Here is a 20343-nt window from a genome sequence, read left to right on the forward strand (position 1 = left end):
TTAGTTATTACTGTCACATGCATATACATACATAATCATAGGCCTTTTAAAAGAAGAATCTTTAAGTAAAATACTTTGCACGTGTGACAAAATTCACTTAAATTGCATAGATTGCTAAGAAATTGCCGTGTTTATGTGTCCCTCTTGGAATTTCCCTCTTCATTTCCAGGCCTTTAATGATTGACCCCCAGGGTCAAGCCAATAAATGGATCAAAAACTCTGAGAAGGATAATCAGCTGAGTGTGATTAAGCTGTCGGACACGGACTATATGAGAACCTTGGAGAACTGCGTTCAGTTCGGAACCCCGCTTCTCCTGGAGAACGTTGGCGAAGACTTGGATCCCTCCTTGGAGCCTTTGTTGCTGAAACAAACTTTCAAACAAGGTAGAACTGAAAGATGGTTGGATTATTTTGAAGCACAAAAGTAACACATAAATTTAATAATGATGATAATAACTTAGAACTCCCATGTCATTGTTATGTATGGAAAGAAATCTGTGACAAGTTTTTAAAACTGAAGCTTGATCGGGAATCCTAAGATAAGGTCTGTGCCTATCTTCTTTGCCTTATCTACTGTTCCCTGAATTTTAGCTCCGTGGAGAGCATGAGACAGTTGAAGCCAGGCTGAAATCCCCTTGTCTTATGATCACTGACCTCAAAAAGTTCATTAATTATGAATAATAAGAAGAACGTGGGCCAGAGTTCACTCTAGGTAAACATTACCCACATGTCCTTCTGCTGATGAGCATTTGTCTCTGTCAAGCTCTGATACTTTGGTGAGCCTTAACCATATAAAAAGTCTAGAAACACAGTTAAAATTTGACAGGAAAAAAAAAAGTATCTTTGTTGGTGGTGGTTTGTTTTGGTTTTTCCAGACAGGGTTTCTCTGTGTAGTCTTGGCTATCTTGGAGCTCACTCTGTAGATCAGGCTGGCTTGGAACGTCCTGCTTCTGCCTCCCGAGTGCTGGGATTAAAGGCATGTGCCACCACCACCAGACTCAAAAAGTATCTTGATTTATAAAGTTCTGTGACTGCCTGGTACAGTGTCCTATGTTATGACAGAATGAGCCCTACTGTGTACTCGCGTGTTTGTCTCTGCAGCGGTGGCTTTTGTCACAGCCGTTTTCTATCTCAAATTACTTAGGACTTGGCTTATAGTTTAGGTAGGGCCTTAGCAGTGCATAGGAAGAGAGGCTAAGTAACTTTGGCTCATTTGTTATCTATTTTTTTCCTGGAATATAGGTGGTATTGATTGCATCAGACTTGGTGAAGTCATTATTGAATATTCTTTTGATTTTAAATTTTATATCACCACAAAACTGAGAAATCCGCACTACATGCCAGAACTGGCTACAAAAGTGTCTTTGCTCAATTTCATGATAACTCCAGAAGGGCTTGAAGATCAATTACTGGGCATTGTTGTTGCAAAGGAGAGGTATGTTTTTTTTTTTTTTTTGATGCTTCAGGCAGTTTAGAGAATATCTGTAGGCCATTAATACTTTTGTTTTGGGACTATTTTGAAATGACTAAATATGTTATATTTTGTTATTATGAATCAGTTATATAGTCATTAAAAATAGCCGCTCAGTAATAACTTTAAGCCAAGCCTTGTTATATCGGCCTTTTGTTATGGGCGATGAGATTCAGAAGATACGCCGTAACTTCTATCAGACAGAGCTAGACGCTTCGTCCACAGTAATATAGGCCATGGATAGAATCAGAAGTGTGTTCAAAGACGTCTGTACAGAGTGTTAATGTTAGAAACTGCTCAGGATAGGGTGTGAAGATAGGACATAAAACTACATATGTGGTATAAATAATAATGTATGGAAAAATGATGGCTGAATCTGTGTTCAAAATGAAAAAAAGAAAGAGGATTAAGATGAAATATACCGGAATGTTAGCAGTTATTTTACCTAATATATAAGAGCATAGGTAATTTTTATGGCTTTATTGTTTGTTTTGTATTTTTCCATTACTAACATACACAGTTTTTCAAATGAGAAAAAAAAACATAACAAAACCCAGAAAGCTACAAGAAAGAACTGCTTCTGGAGAAAATAATAGATTTGAATTGAATCTTAATATGACTTTATTAAGTGGCCTGTTAAGTGCAATCAAATTAAAAGGATATAAAAGTAACTTTGTCACTTCCAAAATTTAAAAATAAACAAGACCTATGTTATAACACTGTCTATAGCAGATGGTATTATTTTGAAGTTTTACTCCATTTTTGCTCATTAACGCTTAATATCAATTTTGCCTTTCACTTAAAAAGCCAGACCAGTTCTCCTTCCTATGGTGGTTATTTTAGAAGAGTTACTGATGACAAGCCCAGTGAATTAATAAGAAATCTTTATATTCCTATATATAACCAGCAATACTGTAAGAGCAATCTAACACAATCTTAGGGTTGCTGTCACATTTTAAGTATACAAATGGATTTTCTTTGCTTAAACTTCTCAAATCAATATTTGTATGAGCCTTTTTATTTTCTATTGCTGTGATCAAATATGTTGACAAAAAGAAGTTGTGGGAGGAAGGGTTTATTTTAGCCCACCGTTCTGTTTATAGTTCTTTTTTTGCAGGGAAGTCACAGCAGCAGGAGTGCTGTAGATGTATGCATGCCAGATCTTAGTCTCCTCTTTCCTTGTCATAGCTCAGGGTCCAGCCTGTAAAGTGGTGGGTGACCTGGTCTAGATAATCAATCCCTCACTGAGATTTCCTTTCTGGGCAAGTTTAGATTATATCACGTTAACCATTAAAATAACCACCACAGTATGCAGTTATTTTCCTATTACTATAGTAAAATTGATTCATTTTTATACCTATATAGTAATTCAGATATTCACAAAATGTTATACATAACATTTAGGTAGAAGAGTAAATGCCACAAATTTACAGTGAATGTTTCTATCGTTTTTAGACCAGAATTAGAGGAGGAGCGAAATGCCCTCATTCTTCAGTCTGCAGCTAACAAGAAGCAGCTCAAAGATATAGAGACAAAGATTTTAGAAACATTATCGTCTTCAGAAGGGAACATTTTGGAAGATGAAAGTGCAATAAAAGTCTTAGACTCTGCCAAAATTATGTCTAATGAGATCACGAAGAAACAGCAGGTGAAAATAAAGACTCCTAGAAATGTTTGGATCCTAGTATCTGGGTTTGTCTCTGGTTCTTGAGGAAATGCTCTCGTAGGCTTTCAAGAAAAGAAAAGCTGATAAAATACACAGACTTAGAAAACAATGTTAAACTCAGAAAAGAATATCTTACTGTTGAATTTCTCTACATTTAGTTCAGTCTATACATTTTCTATACACAGAAGAAGCAAATTAATTTCCTGGCTAAGGATGCAGCTCAGTCAGGATTGTTTACACTTCAGTTGACTCTTCATCTAGAAACTGAGCTTTGAAAGTTGTCTTACCACAGTTAGCGATTGGAGTTTGGGGTGTGTGGAGCTAAGTCCCGAGTGCCTGAGCAATGAGTGGTTCTTGGAACCAATAGGGGATGTTCTGTTGGCTTATTGGGAAAAGGGGAGTGGGAGGGAGTGAAGGAGAGAGAGGGAAAAGGAGGGGGGGGAGGGAAGAGTAGAAATAAGTGCCCGATGGTCTATAGCCAATAATACACCCCAAATTCATCAAACAGGAAAGTGCTATTTTTTTATAGCACATCTCTTCCCTGCCCCCCTTCCAAAAGTTATTTATGAGATGAAGCATGAAGAGACAGGTCAGTGGTGCGCGTGTGGAAGTCAGGGGCCAACTGCTGGGAATTGGCTCCCTCTTTCTACCCTACTGAAGCCAAATCTCTCTTGTTTCTGCTGCTGCTCCCTGTCACAAACATTAAGCTGACTCTCCTGTCCCTGCCTCCTATTTTGCCATACAAGTTCTGGGGTTACAGAGGGGAGCCGCCACGCCTAGCTTTCTGCATGTGTTCTGGAGAGGGAATTCAGGTTGTAGGATGTGAACTGAACCATCTGGCCACCTCAGTTTCAGACCTGGCCCTTTAAAACATTTGTTATGGGCTGGTGAGATGGCTCAGCAGGTAAGAGCACCCAACTGTTCTTCCAAAGGTCCTGAGTTCAAATCTCAGCAACCACATGGTGGTTCACAACCATCTGTAATGAGGTCTGACACCCTCTTTCTGGTGTGTCTGAAGACAGCTACAGTGTACTTACATATAATAAATAAATAAATCTTTTAAAAAAATTTAAAAAATAAATAAATAAAAAGATTTATACGTTTAAAAAACATTTACTCTTTTTAAAAAATATTTTAAATGATTTTAAGTTTTGTTTTAATTTTTGTATGTGTATGAGTGTTTGTCTACATATATTAGCTAAATTCAGCTAAATACTAGCTTTTTTAAAAAAACATTAGATTTTTTTTAATATATCTGTCCACTACAAGCATGCCTCGTGCCTTCTGAGGCAAGAAGAGAGTAGGAGATCCTCTGGAAGTGGAGTTAGGTGGTTTGGACTGCTAGCTGGGTGCTGGAAACTGAATTAGGTTCTCTGCAGGAGCAGCTAGTGCTCTTAACCTCTGAGCCATCCCTCCAGCTCCTATCACTTTACCCTTATATCTAACAGAAACCAAAGCAGAGGTTATATCAGTCACTCAGCATCTTTTCACTGTGCCCCCTTCCAATCCAGCTCCACTCTGGACAAGGGTTTAAGAGGTTTCGTTTTATAATAATGTGTTGATAAAGATTCTTTCTGCCAGGTGTTTGCTCCCTTATTTTTACATTTTTGAAGAAGCAAAGAAGACAATGTCTTAGAGAAATATTCTATAGCAACCCATATCTGAGAGCGTGGCTGAGATATTGTCTTCCCAATTCCTGTTCATCAGAGCAAAGGAAACTGGTGAACTTCCCATTCATCGGAGAGGAGAAACAGCCTTGTTTACTTTCTGTTACTGTGGTGAAACTGCCTCAAACCAACATGGGGGAGGGGGAGGATTTATTTGGCTCAAAGGTTGCAGTTCATTATCAAGGTCAACCAAGGCAGGAACTCAAGGCAAGAACTGGGGACAGAACTGAAACCAAGAGCACAGTGCCTTACCCTTCATAGCTTGTTCAGCTTGGCTTCTTATACAACACCTGCCCCAGTGTGGCCCTGCTGAGAAGGAAGAGGCGGGTGCAGGAAGGAAGGAAATGTGAGTCAGGTTTAAATAGGAGTAGTAGGTTTACATGAAAGACTATTAATTCTCAATTGCTGCTAACTTTGTTTCCTTCTTATAGTCAAGACTGAGGTTCAGAGCTTTCAGGTCATTTGTGATTATATTTTATCTATTTTAGGGAAAGTTCACAAAGAACAGACCTCCATTCAAACTAGCTAAAATTTAAAAAAATATATTAGATTTTTTTATTTTATTATTTAATGAAGATTACAAGAGAGGGGTATAAGGTCTGTCCCTTTTCCTTTCCTCTTCACTGTCTCTCAGCTTCCTCGTCCTTCCTCTGTAATTCTTCCTTTTTCCTTTTTTTCTAGCTTTTAGCTAGGAACCCCTCTCCTGTAGAATGTACTTGAATTAAGTTCTTAAAATTTGTCATTGAGTTAAAGGCTTTTCAAATATATGTAAAAATTCATTATAGGAAAAGCACATGATGGAGAAAATCCCTTTTCACTCATCTTGGCTCTTCTCCTCTGCCAGGTTGCAGAAAAAACAGAGCTCAAAATAGCAGAGTCGCGAGAAGGATACAGGCCCATCGCCAAACATTCCTCAGTGCTATTCTTTAGCATTGCAGACCTGGCCAACATTGATCCCATGTACCAGTACTCTCTCACCTGGTTTGTGAACCTTTACATCAACTCCATTCATGACAGGTAAGCAGATGTCTGGCTTCCTCCATTCTCCCTAGGTTGGATTCTTCACCACCATTTCCATTAAAAAAAAAAAAAAAAACATCAATTATTGTTTGTACTTATTCCTGTAGAGTTTCCATTGTAGATTACTGAGTGGAAGAAGGAAAAACAGAGCGAAAGACATCTAAAGTCTTCCTTTTAAAAGATTGTTTGACACGCCTAAGATTTATGCATAGAGGGGTGGCCTCCCTATGCAGCCCACTTTGGCCTAGTACTAGCCATTAGTCCAGGCTATTAGTCCAGGCCATTAGTCCAGGCCATTAGTCCAGGCCTTTAGTCCAGGCTAGTCGGAGACTTGGGGGCAATCTTTCTGTCTCTGTTCCCTGAGTGCCGAGATCACAAGTGTGCCACCATACCTGGCTCTTCTTTCTGTCTTTTATATATTCCAATGATGCTCAAGACTTCTTTTTGCTGACAATTCTAATGTCTCTTTTTCCAGCTCTGAGGTGTCTAAAAGGCTGTACCACATTTATATTTATTGGCTAGAAATTTTCACTTTAACAGATTAATAAATGTATTAGTTGCTTTCCTTATTGCTAGGACAAAACAAAACACCTGAAAAAAAAATCAACTTAAGAAAGGAAGGTTTATGTTGTCTCACTTTGAAGGTCCATCCAGCAGGGGAAGGCGTGATGAGGAGTGGGAGGTGGGTAGTCGCATTGTGTCTATAAAGGAGGGAGCCAGAGATGGGCCCTGGTGCTCAGTTCCCTTCCTCCTCCAGCCCACGGGATGATGCGACCATTTCAATTAACCTAATCTATAAAAACCCTCACAGACATCCCTAGAGGTTATCTTAAACCATGATTCTAAATCAATCAAGTTCACAAGCAAAATTAACTGTCACAATGAGTGTATCCACATTTTGAAGTTGTTCAATCTCCTTTTGACCTGATACTAGCCGCAGGACTTTAGAAGAGTCACTTACCTGTAGCCGCCAGCGGCCACAGGTTACTGGGTTCCTGAAAGGAAAGATGGGATTCGTATGGAAAGGCAGCGAGAGAAATAACAAGCCAAGACAAAATTCTCTGATCAAGGCAATGTTTACCTATGAGTCCGAGTTTGGGGGGGAATCCCCCACCATGCCAGGATCTCGGTGCTTTGTCAGTATCTAGAAACAGGTTCAGCCTCTCAGCAGGTAGTGGGGTCTCGGAGGAAAGCTGCAGATGTAGCAGGACAATAGACTTTACTTAGGTTGGAAGACTCCACCCTAGGTGGGCTAGCCCCTGTGGCAAACTAGGTATGAGCCAGGCTGCTCAAGGCTGGGGGGAAGGGCACAGTTACCCTTTGTGCAATTTGTGCAATTGCTCCAGTTGCCTTCTTTATAAAAACAGAAATAGTAATTATACTTGTCTCCTCTGGTAGTTCTGAGAATTAAGTGAGATATTTTCAAAGTGTTAAGAAAAATGCCTTGTATTTAAATGTGACTCAGACCCACATACGTACCATAAGAAACTTCTTTCTATGTCAGCTCCTGGTAGAATAATTAAAATCCCTAAGGGCTCTGACTTAGAATGTGATTTTACACTGTGTTTGTAATGGAGGAAGACAGACAGGCTGAAAATTTTTAAGATGTCATTTACAAGTTTCAGTGATGATTTGGAGGTGAAAGACCCACAACGTGAGGACTCCCCCACGTTCTGACTCAGGAGAGGCGACATCCCAAAATCACCCAAAAGAAATGGTCTTGCTGCAAATTGCAAGAGGATTTTTATTCAAGAGCGCTCTTGGGCCCATGGTCATACACCACCCAGGGGTAGAGGACTGTGGCGCCCTGAGTAGCTGGATAAGGGGGTATTTAAAGGAAGGAACCACAACTCAAGGAGGTGGGAAGGGCGTTGTTGGAAAATACCAAAAATACCAGTTAAGAGTCACAAGGAAGTACAGAGTCACAGGTGTCACAAGGAATACCTGGTAATTGTTAACTCTCAAGACAGTTTCTAAGAGCCTCTAACAATAGCACATTTGCATTGCAGGTTCCGGCAATGGTCAGGGTGGGTCAGGGTGACTTTCTTTGAATGAACACTCCTTGAACCCAGGAAGCGGGTGGGTGGAGGAATGTCACTATCAGTTTTATGACTAGCATACCTTGGAGCACTGAGTTTACTACTCTTTCAGAGGAATTAGAACAATTAGAAATCACTCGGATGGGACACGTTTTATATTTGTATGTGAGTGATTCCGAATGTTTCTAGTGATGAAAACTTTAATAAAGTTAGAACATTTTATAGGTTAATCTAGGTCACTTACTTTCCCTATATTTGTTTGACAACATATTTTTCTCATTTTGACTTTTTAGCAACAGATCCAAAATCTTGGAAAAGCGCCTGCGCTATTTAAATGACCACTTCACATACAACTTATATTGCAACATATGCCGATCTCTGTTCGAGAAAGACAAGTTGTTGTTCTCCTTTTTGTTATGTGCTAATCTTCTTCTGTAAGTGACTTGTGTTTCCTTAATTTTATTTTATTTTTTACTTTTCAATTTACATCCCTCTCACTGCCCCCCTCCCGATAGCCCCTTACCACAATCCTTCCCCTGTGCCCCTTCCCCCTTCTCCTCTGAGCAAGTGTCTGACACACACCCGCCCTGGCTCAGGTATTTCCCCAACCCTGGCACTTCAAGTCTCTTTGAGGCTAGATGCTTCCTCTCCCACTCAGGCCAGACAAGGCAGCCTAGCTAGAAGAACATATCCCATAGACAGGCAACAGCTTTTGGAATAGCCCCTCCCCTCCTCCACTTGCTCAGGACCCACATGAAGGTCTGTTACATATGAATGGGGAGGTCTATGTCCAGCCTGTCCTTTGGTTGGTGGTTCAGACTCTGAGAGCCCCAAGGGTCTAGGTTAGTTGACTCTGATGGTCTTCCTGTGGAGTTCCTATCCCCTTCAGGGCCTTATTTACTGATTAAAAAAAGCTTGCCTTGGAAATATATCTACAAAATGGCTTCTTAGAGATTGGTATAATGCCTTGCTTGGCTTACTTCATTATTTCCTGCATAACGATAGTTTCCACAATCGTATTGATATTCTGGTGTTTATTTTTTTAATTTTTAAAGTTTATATGTTTTATAAAAGTTTACAAAATACAGCATAAAGCTCAATCAATTCTTACAAAGGTGACGCTGGAAATAGAGCATTGCAGTCATCCCTGAGTCTGTTCTGTGCTTCACCCCCTCTTCTCTCCAAAGGGGGCTTCTGTTCTCATCTCCAGTGCTGCAGTTTATTTTGCTTTTATATAAAAAGTATACAAATGTAGCTCTTTTGTCTGTTTTTTCCTTATCATACAAACTTTTTAGTGTGTGTGTGTGTGTGTGTGTGTGTGTGTGTGTGTGTGTGTAAGAGTTCTTTCTCGCTCTCCTTCCATCACCTGGGACCTGGAGATCACCCTCAGGTCATCAGACTTGGTAGCAAGTCTCTTTATTGGCCCATTAACCTAACTTTAATAAGATTCATCTGGGAACCTATTATTTGCTTGCATTGGTTGTGTTGTAGCATTCCATTGTAAGAATTCATTAAAGTTTCTCTGTTCCACTTTTGGTGGACATTTGAGTTGTTCTCAGTTTGGCACTGTTATAAATAACAGCACCACACTCACTACTGTGTGAAGGTCTTGGTGCTCTCGTGCACACACTTCTTTTTTGAAGAGAGCTAGAAAGAAACTCACAACGTGTTTGCCAGATGCTCCCACTTATATCCCACAACAGTGCAAGCTCCTGTTGTTGTAGGTATGCACCAAAATTTTGTAGTACCCAAAAATACTCTTCTTACATCAGGGTCCTCCTAAGTAGATGGCCTTGAACCCACAATCTTCCTGCCTCAGTCCCCCAAGTGCTGAATTGTAGGCATGTGCCATCTATTGTCATTTTCAAAATACATTTTTGTATGTGATAAGCATTATTCCTTTGTTGATTAAGCTTACATCTCTGTGATATCTCTGTGATGATTAAAGATGTCAAGCCATAGACATACACACAGATACACCACACCACACCACACCACACCACACACACAACACAACACACACATACATACACATACGCACACACACACATACACATAGGGTTTGGGTTGTTTTTTTGGGTTTTGGTTTTTTGGGGGAGGATTTATTTATATCACATACCTTTGTTTCTATTGGGATTTTGTTGTTTTCTAACTGGTTTCCATGAGTTCTTCATATAATCTAGATCCAAACCCAACAACAATGTGTGCTTGTCATTCAGGATCAAAAATGCCTTCTCATTCTCTTAACACAAATTCTTAATTTTAATATTACCTGGTTTATAGTCTTTGGTTAGTGAAAATACTTTGCTGTCAGTCGACTATTATAAAGATATTCATAATTATCTTTAAACTTCATTATTTTCCTTTTACATTTTGGTCTAAGCCAGAGGCAAAAGATCTAACATAAACATGAGATTTTAGCTTTAATGCATATAGTTGTCTACTCATTAAAGTCAGGTGTTATTCTAGTAGGTCTGCCTTTAGATCTTGCTCCTTTTCCCTAGCAATTTTTAACATCCTTTCTTTGTTTTGTACATTCGGTGTTTTGATTATTGTGTGTCATGGGGAATTTCTTTTCTGGTCCTGTCTATGTGGTGTTTTGTATGCTTCTTGTAACCTCCTCGCTTAGATTGGAAAATTTTCCTTTTATGTGTTGATAATGTATTTTCTCTGCCTTTGACCTGCTTTTCCTCTCCTTCCTCTTACCTGTTATTCACAGGTTTGTTTGTTTTTTTCACAGTGTCCCATATTTCCTGGATGTTTTGTGCCTCAATTTCTTTAGATTTAACATTTTCTTTGGCTGAGCTATTCATTTCCTCTACCTTGTCTTCAATGCCTTCGATCCTCTCTTCCATGTCTTGTGCTCTGGTGAGCCTTTCCTCTTGGTTTTGACATTCTAAAATTCCCATTTCCGGTTTTATTTCACTTTGAGTTTTTGTCATTGATTCTCTTTCTTTGTTAAATCCTACCTTTATGTCTTGAAATGTTTTCATTAATTCATTCAGTTGCTTGTATTTTCCCAGACTTCCTTAAGGAATTTATTCATATTGTCTTTAAGGTCCTTGAACATGTGCATAAGTGCTACTTTGAAGTCTTTGTCTTGTGATTTAGCTATATTTCATTTCTCAGGGCCTAGTCCAGTGGGGTCACAAGCTTCTGGATGATGCATATTGTCTTGATATTTCATGCTTGTGTTCATCTGGAGTTATAATGTTTGAAGTGTTTCTTGGTGTTGGCTTGTAGTCTTTGTTGGGTGTTGGTTCTTTCCTGAGGTTGCTATTGCCTGCCCTCTCTGGATCCTAGGCAAGTATGGTGGCTATAGATCCCTGGGAGAGAGTGCTTTTGTGGGCCAATGGTGACAGAAATAGAAATGGACTATGAGGGAAAACTTAGAGGAGTCCCCAAGGAGTGGGGGAAGGGTGGGAGGAGGGGCTTCTGCAGGCAGGCTGCTATGGGACTAAGAGTAGAGGAGGGCCAGGAGGCTAGTGAAAATAACCTACCTGAGGCCCAGTCCAGGGTAGCCACTGAGGACCCCTGGCAGAAAGGATTTCTGAGGATCCATGGCTGATACAGGCATGAAGATGGCATCCCATTTTAACATCAACAGTTTATAACAGCTAATGTTTGGGAACACAGGGCCAAGAAAGAGATTGAATACCAGGAACTGATGTTTCTTTTAACTGGAGGAGTAAGTCTCAAGAGTGCTGAGAAAAACCCTGACCCAGACTGGCTACAGGATAAAAGCTGGGAGGAGATTTGCAGAGCAAGTGAACTTCCAGTCTTCCATGGACTCAGGTAACTATGTGCATTTGGTGACTTAACTGTCCTGGTCTGGTCGGTACTACGCGAACAGTCCTCTGAGGGGAGGGGAGAGGATGATTTAGGAAAGACAGAAGAGAAGACTCAGAGACAAAGGTTAGAAATCGGGAGGGCTGTCCAGTCAGTACTACAGCAGCCTCAAGTTTAATTTTCTTTTTCTTTTCTTTTCTTTTCTTTTCTTTTCTTTCTTTTTTTTTTTCCTTGTTGTTGTTTTGAGACAGGGTTTCTCTGTGTAGTCCTGGAACTCACTTTGTAGACCAGGCTGGCCTCGAACTCAGAAATCCGCCTGCCTCTGCCTCCCAAGTTCTGGGATTAAAGGCATGCGCCACCTCGCCCGGCTAAGTTTAATTTTCTTAAGCTTTATATACTTTACAGCATCTTGGCAAACAAAACCACAAGCTAACAAACAATTTACTAAAATGTACACAAGACATTCCTTCCCATCCCAAAAGCCTCTGTTCATTCCACCAAAGTCAATAGACTCTTCTGTCCCTAGCCTTGAGCCTCGGGTGCACCTCCTCTTATCGTTCCATGCCTCAGGAAATCTGCCAATAGATCCCAACCTGCCTTGACTCTGTCTGGCAGGAGCTCTCTCTCTCTCCCTCTCTCTCTCTCTCTCTCTCAGGGAAGCTGCAAAATGGCTTCCAACACTTAACATTGAGTGGTGACATAAAATTTTGTAATCTAAAAATTTTCCACTTTATTGGCTAGTAGAAAGACAGGCTCCTCACATAAGGTAACACTTCACACACAAAACCATGGTCTCCTGCAGCTACATCATCCCAATATACCAATGAAAGAGACAGCTGACCACGCAGCCACACTGGGAAGAGAAACCAAGGCGTCCAGTAGCTCCTCTCCCAAGTCCATACTCAGAACTCCGATATAAGATCTAGGTCTACAGGGGAAGACTTAGGGCAAGAGGTATGTGTAATTAATTAGTCCCAGTGACACTAGAAAAGTGACGGCCGTAAGGTCAGAAAGAAGGGGTTTTGAGTATGCCAGAGAATGCTAGCCTCGGGTGGGCTAGAGTTCGGGTACATAAGCTCACAGACTTTTCCTGAGTCCGTGAGTCCAGGTTCTTGTCTTGTAAACTTGAAAACTGAAATTCCTGAGCCCCAGAGGACGAGCTTTAGAAGTTTTAGTGGAGACCATAGGCAGGAGCTTAGCATAAAGAGAGAGGGCAGGGTCCTGCACAGCAGAAGCAGGGCCCAGGGAACAGGCTGCTGCTGACGGAGTGGCCATGGGGGATTTTATCCGGCTTGTAGAAGAAACTGGGGTGAGGCACTGGGGTTGAGGGGCTCAGTCTCCTCAGCCTCGGTGCTGTCCAGATGCTCTCAGACTTCAGTCACGACCTCACAAAGTTTCCAGGCAAAAATGTGCATTTAGGAGAAAAGATAGAGACCAAAGCAAGACAAAAAGCCCAGCCTACTTTTCCTGCCATTTCTAGCTTCTGGCCAGAACAGAACCAAAGCTGTTTCCAGCTTCCGCCCAAGCAGAGGAACCAAGGTCCCTGTTCTACGGCACCCACCAATCCCTGTTTCACCATGCAGCCCGGTCCTCATGTGCCTCCATCTGGGAGGCAGGAGTTCATCCCGCTGAGGCTCTGTGCCTCCAAGGCACAGAAGGTGACTGCGGGTTTAGAACTATAACTCACGTCTGCGCTTTCTGCCTTGAAGCGTTGACGTAGGGTTAGACGGACACTGTGAGTTACTTACAGGAAGATCTGCAGAAGTAATTAGGTGACCCAAAGTAAAAGAGACAGGCATAATAAACTGAAGGCAAGATATTTATTGTGACTAAGTTAGGTTACTTAGGCCCAAGTGGGGAGTCAATAGATTCTCAAAATCAGTTTCCAAGGGTCTTTTTCATAAACGTTTCACAGGTTATCGCTCCTGCATTATAAGAAATCAAAGCAACTTTTATTTAACCCTGTATCCTTGAAGCTAACATTTAAGTCACCATAATAGAAACACAACCTGTTATACTTTACATTCTGGAAGGTAACAACATCACAGGTAGAGGTGTTCTGTCTGCTCACAACCTCCTATTCCCAACACAGAGCTTTCCAACAGCCTCTGACAGCAAGAAGGCTCAAACCTTGTGGGCAAAAGAATCAGAGTGGGCTGTTGGTAGCTGTTAACTCAGTGGCAGCAACAGCTAGAAGCAACCAAACACACAAACGAAAAACTTCGGCCGAGTGAACGCCCCCTAGTGGGAAACAGCGGGCAGCCTGAGAGAAGCACCCTGGCAACTGGAACTTTTTAACAAGGGAAGTGTTAACAAGTTTAACAAGGAGCACTTGCTGACCTCAGAGTGTGTCCCCCTCCCCTAGGTTCAATTTCTCTTCCCTGATTGGACCTATTTTCTTCACTTCATTTGCATGCCTGCATTCAGCTGGCATCCTATGACTTTAAGCTTCAGAACGCAGGCCGAGGCCGGATTGAGCAGGCTGCCTATTGCTTATGGCCTTTGTACTGGGACAACCGATCCCTAGACCCAGCCCCCCCAGGACTCATCTTTTACCACAGGCAAAGGGGACCTGTTCCTAACTCAGACTTAGATGGTAATTCATTCCGCAAGCACTTTCCAGTCTTTGTTTCTGAGACCTGCTGGTCTGGACACGCCCAGACCGGCAGCTTGCTCTCACATCTGCTCTTGGTTTCTAGAGCCATGACACTTCTCAGACCTGAAATGGTCTCGCTGCTGCTGGAAGTTCAAACCCACTTCATTTAAATCCTAAATGGCAATCTGTTTTCAGTTGCTTTACCCTGTTTTAAGGTTTTTAATCCCCAGCTAGCAGTAAAGTACCTGACGGTGATCTGCTAGTACAACAGAGCGCTGGCATCCAAGTGACCCAGTAACACCCAGAACACGGAATGTATTTCAAGTTGATGAAACAGAGGCGTTGACGTTCGTGTGTAATGAACATAGAGACCTTTAGGCAACTGATAGCCTCGGAGTCTCTTCTTTGTGGCAATGTCTGTCAGTGTGAGGTAAAACTGGTCCCTTACCAGAACAGAGAGGCCTGGGATCTGACCCTGGGCCTTTCTAACTCAGAGCATATGGACTAGTCATTGATGACAATGGGAAAAAGAAAAAAGCTTCGGTTGTTTTTCTGCCCATCTCTCTCCATTTCTTCATACATGGTGCTCTTCTTTTGTGGAGATACTAAAATGCTTATATCAGAGAGCAAGAAAAAGAGGCCTGTCTTTTCAGGACTGAAACAACCCTATGGTGCATTTGGCAGGAAACAACTCACCGCTGAATGAAGTCAGCCGTGTCTGTCACCCCCGGGGCCAGCGTCCTGCAGGCTGTAGGAGACCCAGGCCCCAACTCTCACTACAACTCTGCTGCCTGGTCCAAGGGTCCCAGCTTCTGTTCCCTCTCCTCCAGAAACTTCTCTCTGTGTGTTCCTAGATGGAGCACATTCTCTGCCTTCCTCAAGAAACTCTCCTGCAGTCTAGTGACTTTAACAAGGTCCCCTGGCTGCCTTATTCCTTCCCTTGCTCAGTCATCTCTTAGAATATTTCTCAGTGAAAACGCAATCATTTTTTTCTACTAGGGAGCATTTTTGTAATTACATATATTTGTGGGAGGAAATCTATGACAGCAAAGAGCCGCACAATATGAAATTTCCAGAACCAATGGATAAGACGCTGAACGAACTGCAGAAAATAATAATTCTTCGATGTCTAAGGCCTGATAAGGTAAAAAAAAAAAATTGAAATCCAGATAAAATGCGGTCTATGATGTACCAGTCCTAAATACAACAGCTTCATGTTACATAATGACACTGTAGTCTAGGAAGGGCCCCTTAACTGTGAAAATGGTGGAACTGGAATCTCAGTCTTGCTCTGTGGCTGTACTGAAAATGTTGAGACAGAAAAAGGCAAAGGGAAGTGGAATTTTTTTTTTTTTTTTTTTTTACAGTTCTAGCCAGAGTTGAAAGACTAAGGGGGAAAACTCGAGTTTCTGGATCTTGTTATAGAAAATGCGATCTCAGCAATGAGGAGTCAGGAGAACCACTATGCAATCCATGCTAGCTTGGACCACAGAGGGAGACCTTGTTTCATAAATCCTAAATAAAATTTTTAATATTTAAATGCAGAAAGCATATAGAATTAGGATGCTGTACAATGTCTATATAAGCTACATGTTTAAAAGTTTGAAAGTTGTATAAGCTTATAAAGCTAAGAAGCTATAGTAAACTAAGGGTAATTTCTTCTTGAAGAACAAAAGACTCCTGAACTGGCCCAATAATATTCTTCTGGACACACCCATTTGCTTTGCTGGTGGGCTCTCTGGTGGGCACTAGAGTCAGTCCTCTGCCTTGTGGAGTTACTGCTTTGTCCTGTGTGTTTTGAAGGCTGAACTCACATATCATAGAACTGACTCCACTAGAAAACTCAGTATTTGTTAACTTGTTAGGGTCACCCTAGTAAGACAAGGGAATTCTTGACATTGGGAGCCCATACCTTGCTCTGCTGTGCATCTCCAAGACTTAAAGTACTGCATGGCAGATATTATATAGTCGGTCAGTTTCTACCAAGTGGGTTGAACCAAATTGGATTAAAACATGTGTCATGTAGGGATTTCCAAAGCCACAGAACCCATCGGGTAGAGAGAGACTTGTTGAGTTTAAGGAAGGAGGTCATGCGATGGTCACCTCAGCAGGACTCCTAGGAGAACTGAGACCCACGGAAACACTGATAATGCTGCTCAGGTCCACAGGCGACCGATCTGAGAAGACATTTGTCCCGCGCCTTGTTGTCCTATAAACTGTCCCACTGATTGAATGAGACCTACCCATGTTACATTATAGAGGGAACCGGCTTTTATTTAATCTGTGGATTTAAATATTAATCTTGCTAAAAAGTCTTAGCAACAAAGAGTAGACTACTATCTGACCAAATACTTGGGTATTATGGCCTTAAAAAAACCTTTTGCTTATTTGTGTAGCAGCATGAGAAGCAAAATAATAGATCTAAATATAGTTATACTTAGATCTAAGTATGGTTATAATTTATATTTTTCTTATAATAAATATTAGTATAAAATAACCCACTATAACAAAGACACCAAAAATATAACTGCTTAGAAATTAGCTTTTCTCTCTCCAGCTCAAAGACACGTGGTAAGGCACCTTAATATATTTGCTTATAAATTAGCTTCCTTTTTATTTCTTCCTTCCTTCTTTCCTTCGTTCCTTCCAAGATTTATTTATTTTATGCATGTAAGCGTGCTGCCTGCATGTATTGTTATGTACATTACACTATGTGCATGCCTGGTGCCCATGGAGGTCACAAAAGGGCATTGGATCCCTTGGAACTGGAGTTACAGGGAGTAGTGAGCTACCACATGGGTGCTGGAAACCAAATCCAGGTGCTCAGCAAGAGTTAGCCTCTTAACTGCTGGGCCAGCTCTCCAGCTCTTTGTGTTCTTATTTGAGACTGTTTTGCTTTGAAACCCAGCAGGTGTCAACTTCTGTCCCTGATCAGGGGCTACCCTGCGAGGCTCACTTTGTTTTTGAGATCACCTAGAAATTCAGGTTCTTTTGCTCATCTAGAAAAGTCCCTTAGCAAGATTGAAGCTTCCTCATGAGCACTACATCTGTTGAAAAGAAGGTATTGAAGAAAACATCCTTATAAAACTATGTTCTGGCAATGATATATGTAATTTTTACCTATGGGCTAGTGAGATGACTCAGTAATGTAAAGGCATTTGCTGCCAAATGCCAATGCTCTTGAAGTTGATTTCTAGGACTCACATGGTGGGAGAAAGGCAGTTCCCACAAGTTATCCTCTGACCTACACAACACATATACAAAAATAAGTAAATACATATAATAAAATAAATTAAACAATAATAATAATTTATACTTGTGTCTTTCTACCTAAAACAGTCACATGTGACATCAGCCAGAAAAAAATGCTGAGAAATCCATGGGGTACTATTACCTAAAGGACACAAAATTAGCTGAGAGTTTTCAGTTTTTGCCATATTAAGTGAAAAGATCTTATTTTCTAAGGATTTTTTTAAAAAATATTTTATGTATGTGTGTGAGAGAAAATGTGCTCTGTGTGTGTGCGCGCGTGTGCATAGAGACCAGAAGAGGCTGTTGGCTCCTTGGGAGCTAGAGTTACAGATAGCTGTGAATGTAAGATGTGGGTATTGGAAACAGAACTCTGGTCCTCTGGAAGAGAAGTGAGCACTCTTGACTGTGGGCTGTCTCTCCAGTCCTGAGACGTGTCTTCCTGTGTTTAAGATTTACTAGTGTCTCTTTCTCTGTAAACAGATACTCTCCCTTGTCCACTTTCCTTCCGACAGTCTTCCTTATCCTATCAGTCTTCAGATTATTTTTTTTTTAACATTAGGGAAATTACTGGTCTTATGGTGCATTGTATGCCTTTGGGAAATCATGCTCGAATTTTAACATTTTGTGTTTTTCAATAAATCTGTGCTATGCAGCAAAACATGCTCAAAAGACTGTGTCTTCTCTATTCCTAGATAACCCCAGCTATAACAAATTATGTAACTGACAAGCTAGGGAAAAAATTTGTAGAGCCTCCACCATTTGACTTGACAAAGAGTTACCTGGATTCAAATTGCACCATCCCTTTAGTTTTTGTGCTATCTCCTGGAGCAGATCCTATGGCCAGTAAGTATATCTACTGTAACACACACACACACACACACACACACACACACACACACATGCACACACACACACACACACACACACACACACACACAGGCAGAGTGCATTTTCTGTGTATGCTTTGCATATGTGTATATGAATGCACCATGTGTATGCAGCATATATTGTAAGCTTTTAACTTATAACTAAAACATTTTGTTCACTATACATTTGTTATGTGACTATAAATTCATTAACAAATCTGGCGTTTAGGCAAAGGTAGCCAGAACGTTTCAGGATAAAACACATATGCACAGGAACTGTAAGCTAGAATAGAGAAAGAAGTGGTGTCATCTATTTTTGCCCTTCGTAGGCCTGCTGAAATTTGCAAATGATAAATCTATGTCTGGAAATAAATTTCAAGCTATTTCACTGGGACAAGGGCAAGGACCAGTTGCATCAAAAATGATTACAGCAGCAATAGAAGAAGGAACTTGGGTTTGTCTACAAAATTGTCATCTTGCTGTCTCCTGGATGCCCACATTAGAAAAAATATGTGAAGATTTTTCGCCTGAAACCTGCAATCCAACGTTTAGGCTTTGGCTTACAAGCTATCCATCTCCAAAAGTATGTTTAATTCCTGTAATAGAACCCAGTACCTATATTTAGCTGTCTGCTATTCTGTGCTTCTTAATTGAGTTTTAAACTCTTAACCTTAGAGACTTTCCTATTTTTAATGTACTGGTGTTTGCAATTTTAGGGCTCAAGATTGTTGTCTTGCATAATACTTTACATTTGTTTCGTCTTAGTTCCCAGTAACAATTCTGCAGAATGGAGTAAAAATGACTAATGAGCCTCCCACTGGTCTCCGGCTAAATCTCCTTCAATCATATCTCTCTGATCCAATTTCTGATACTCAGTTTTTCAAGGGATGCCCCGGCAAAGAACTGGTAATGTTCAGCCTTCAGCACTCTCCAGTTTTGTTCTTACAGTAGTTAAATATGTTAGTATAAGGTTTTTATTTAGTATGTTTTCTAAACTGGGTGTATTTCCTAATGCGATAGAAATTGTTTCTACCTGATTCATCATTTTATCCCCCATGGTCTATATTCTGCTTATAACATAGTAAATACTGAAATAAATAGCTTTTTTGAATGAATGTAGTTTAGTTTGTATACTAAAGGCCAAAAGAGTTTTAGATTATACCAATCACTCTTTCAACCAATATGTGTGTGGCGCATTTCCAAAGTACTAGATATAAAGCAAGGAAAACTTAGATGCTGAGGAATGTGCCTTTGAAAACCTCACATACTGTGTTTTCCACCGTGTAACTAAAATCATTTCACAGCTAGACATCATGGTTCGTGGTTTGTCACACCAGCACTCAGGAGTCTGATGCAGGAGGATTGCTATGAGCCTGGCTTATGTAAGCAGCTCTAGGTTAGCCTGTGCTACAGAACGAGACTCTGTCCAGCAAGTGGTACTGAGAATATCATATTACGATGACAATAGAGTCCACCTCTCACACTGCATGAAAATCCACTCCAAGTAAGTCAAAGAGGAAAGGGAACAGTTAACTGAAGAGACAGCCTGGAGAGTTGGAGAAAATCTTTGCTAGCTATATGGCTGACAGAATGAATATCTAGAACATACAGACAACTTAAAAACCTCAACAAAAAATTAAACAACCCAGTCAATCAATGGACTAATGAATAGTGTCAAAGGATGAAATACAAACATTCAGTAAACATGAAAACAGGCACAGCCTCACTCGTTATCAGAGACACACAAATTAAAACTACATTAAGGCCATCTCTGACCCAAGGAAGAATGGCCGCCATTTAGGCTGGGGAACAGTGAGTTACCCCCCTGGCGTGTCTCACAACCATCTGTAACACCAGCTGCAGGGGATCCAATGTCCTCTTCTGATCGTCATGGGTACTACACATTCATGGAAGCAGACACACATATTATACATGAAATAAAAGTCTTTTTAAACATCACTTTTTAAAGAACTAAAA

The 20343-nt window shown here is 40.8% G+C and overlaps 1 protein-coding gene across 2 annotated transcripts in view; it reads left to right on the forward strand.

Annotated features, from left to right (window-relative positions):
* Positions 1 to 20343, forward strand: part of Dnah12 (dynein, axonemal, heavy chain 12) — a 201166-nt gene that overhangs the window by 161973 nt on the left and 18850 nt on the right. For both annotated transcript variants that reach the window (NM_001370884.1, XM_017316243.2), the window contains exons 57-66: positions 170 to 384; positions 1243 to 1435; positions 2927 to 3119; positions 5649 to 5821; positions 8157 to 8297; positions 11500 to 11658; positions 15248 to 15392; positions 18193 to 18343; positions 18696 to 18949; positions 19132 to 19272. In NM_001370884.1, coding sequence (NP_001357813.1) covers positions 170 to 384; positions 1243 to 1435; positions 2927 to 3119; positions 5649 to 5821; positions 8157 to 8297; positions 11500 to 11658; positions 15248 to 15392; positions 18193 to 18343; positions 18696 to 18949; positions 19132 to 19272 — 1765 coding nt within the window. The remainder of the gene's footprint in view (positions 1 to 169; positions 385 to 1242; positions 1436 to 2926; positions 3120 to 5648; positions 5822 to 8156; positions 8298 to 11499; positions 11659 to 15247; positions 15393 to 18192; positions 18344 to 18695; positions 18950 to 19131; positions 19273 to 20343) is intronic.

Source organism: Mus musculus, chromosome 14 (assembly GCF_000001635.26).
Source record: "Mus musculus strain C57BL/6J chromosome 14, GRCm38.p6 C57BL/6J".
NCBI classification, from domain to species: domain Eukaryota; kingdom Metazoa; phylum Chordata; class Mammalia; order Rodentia; family Muridae; genus Mus; species Mus musculus.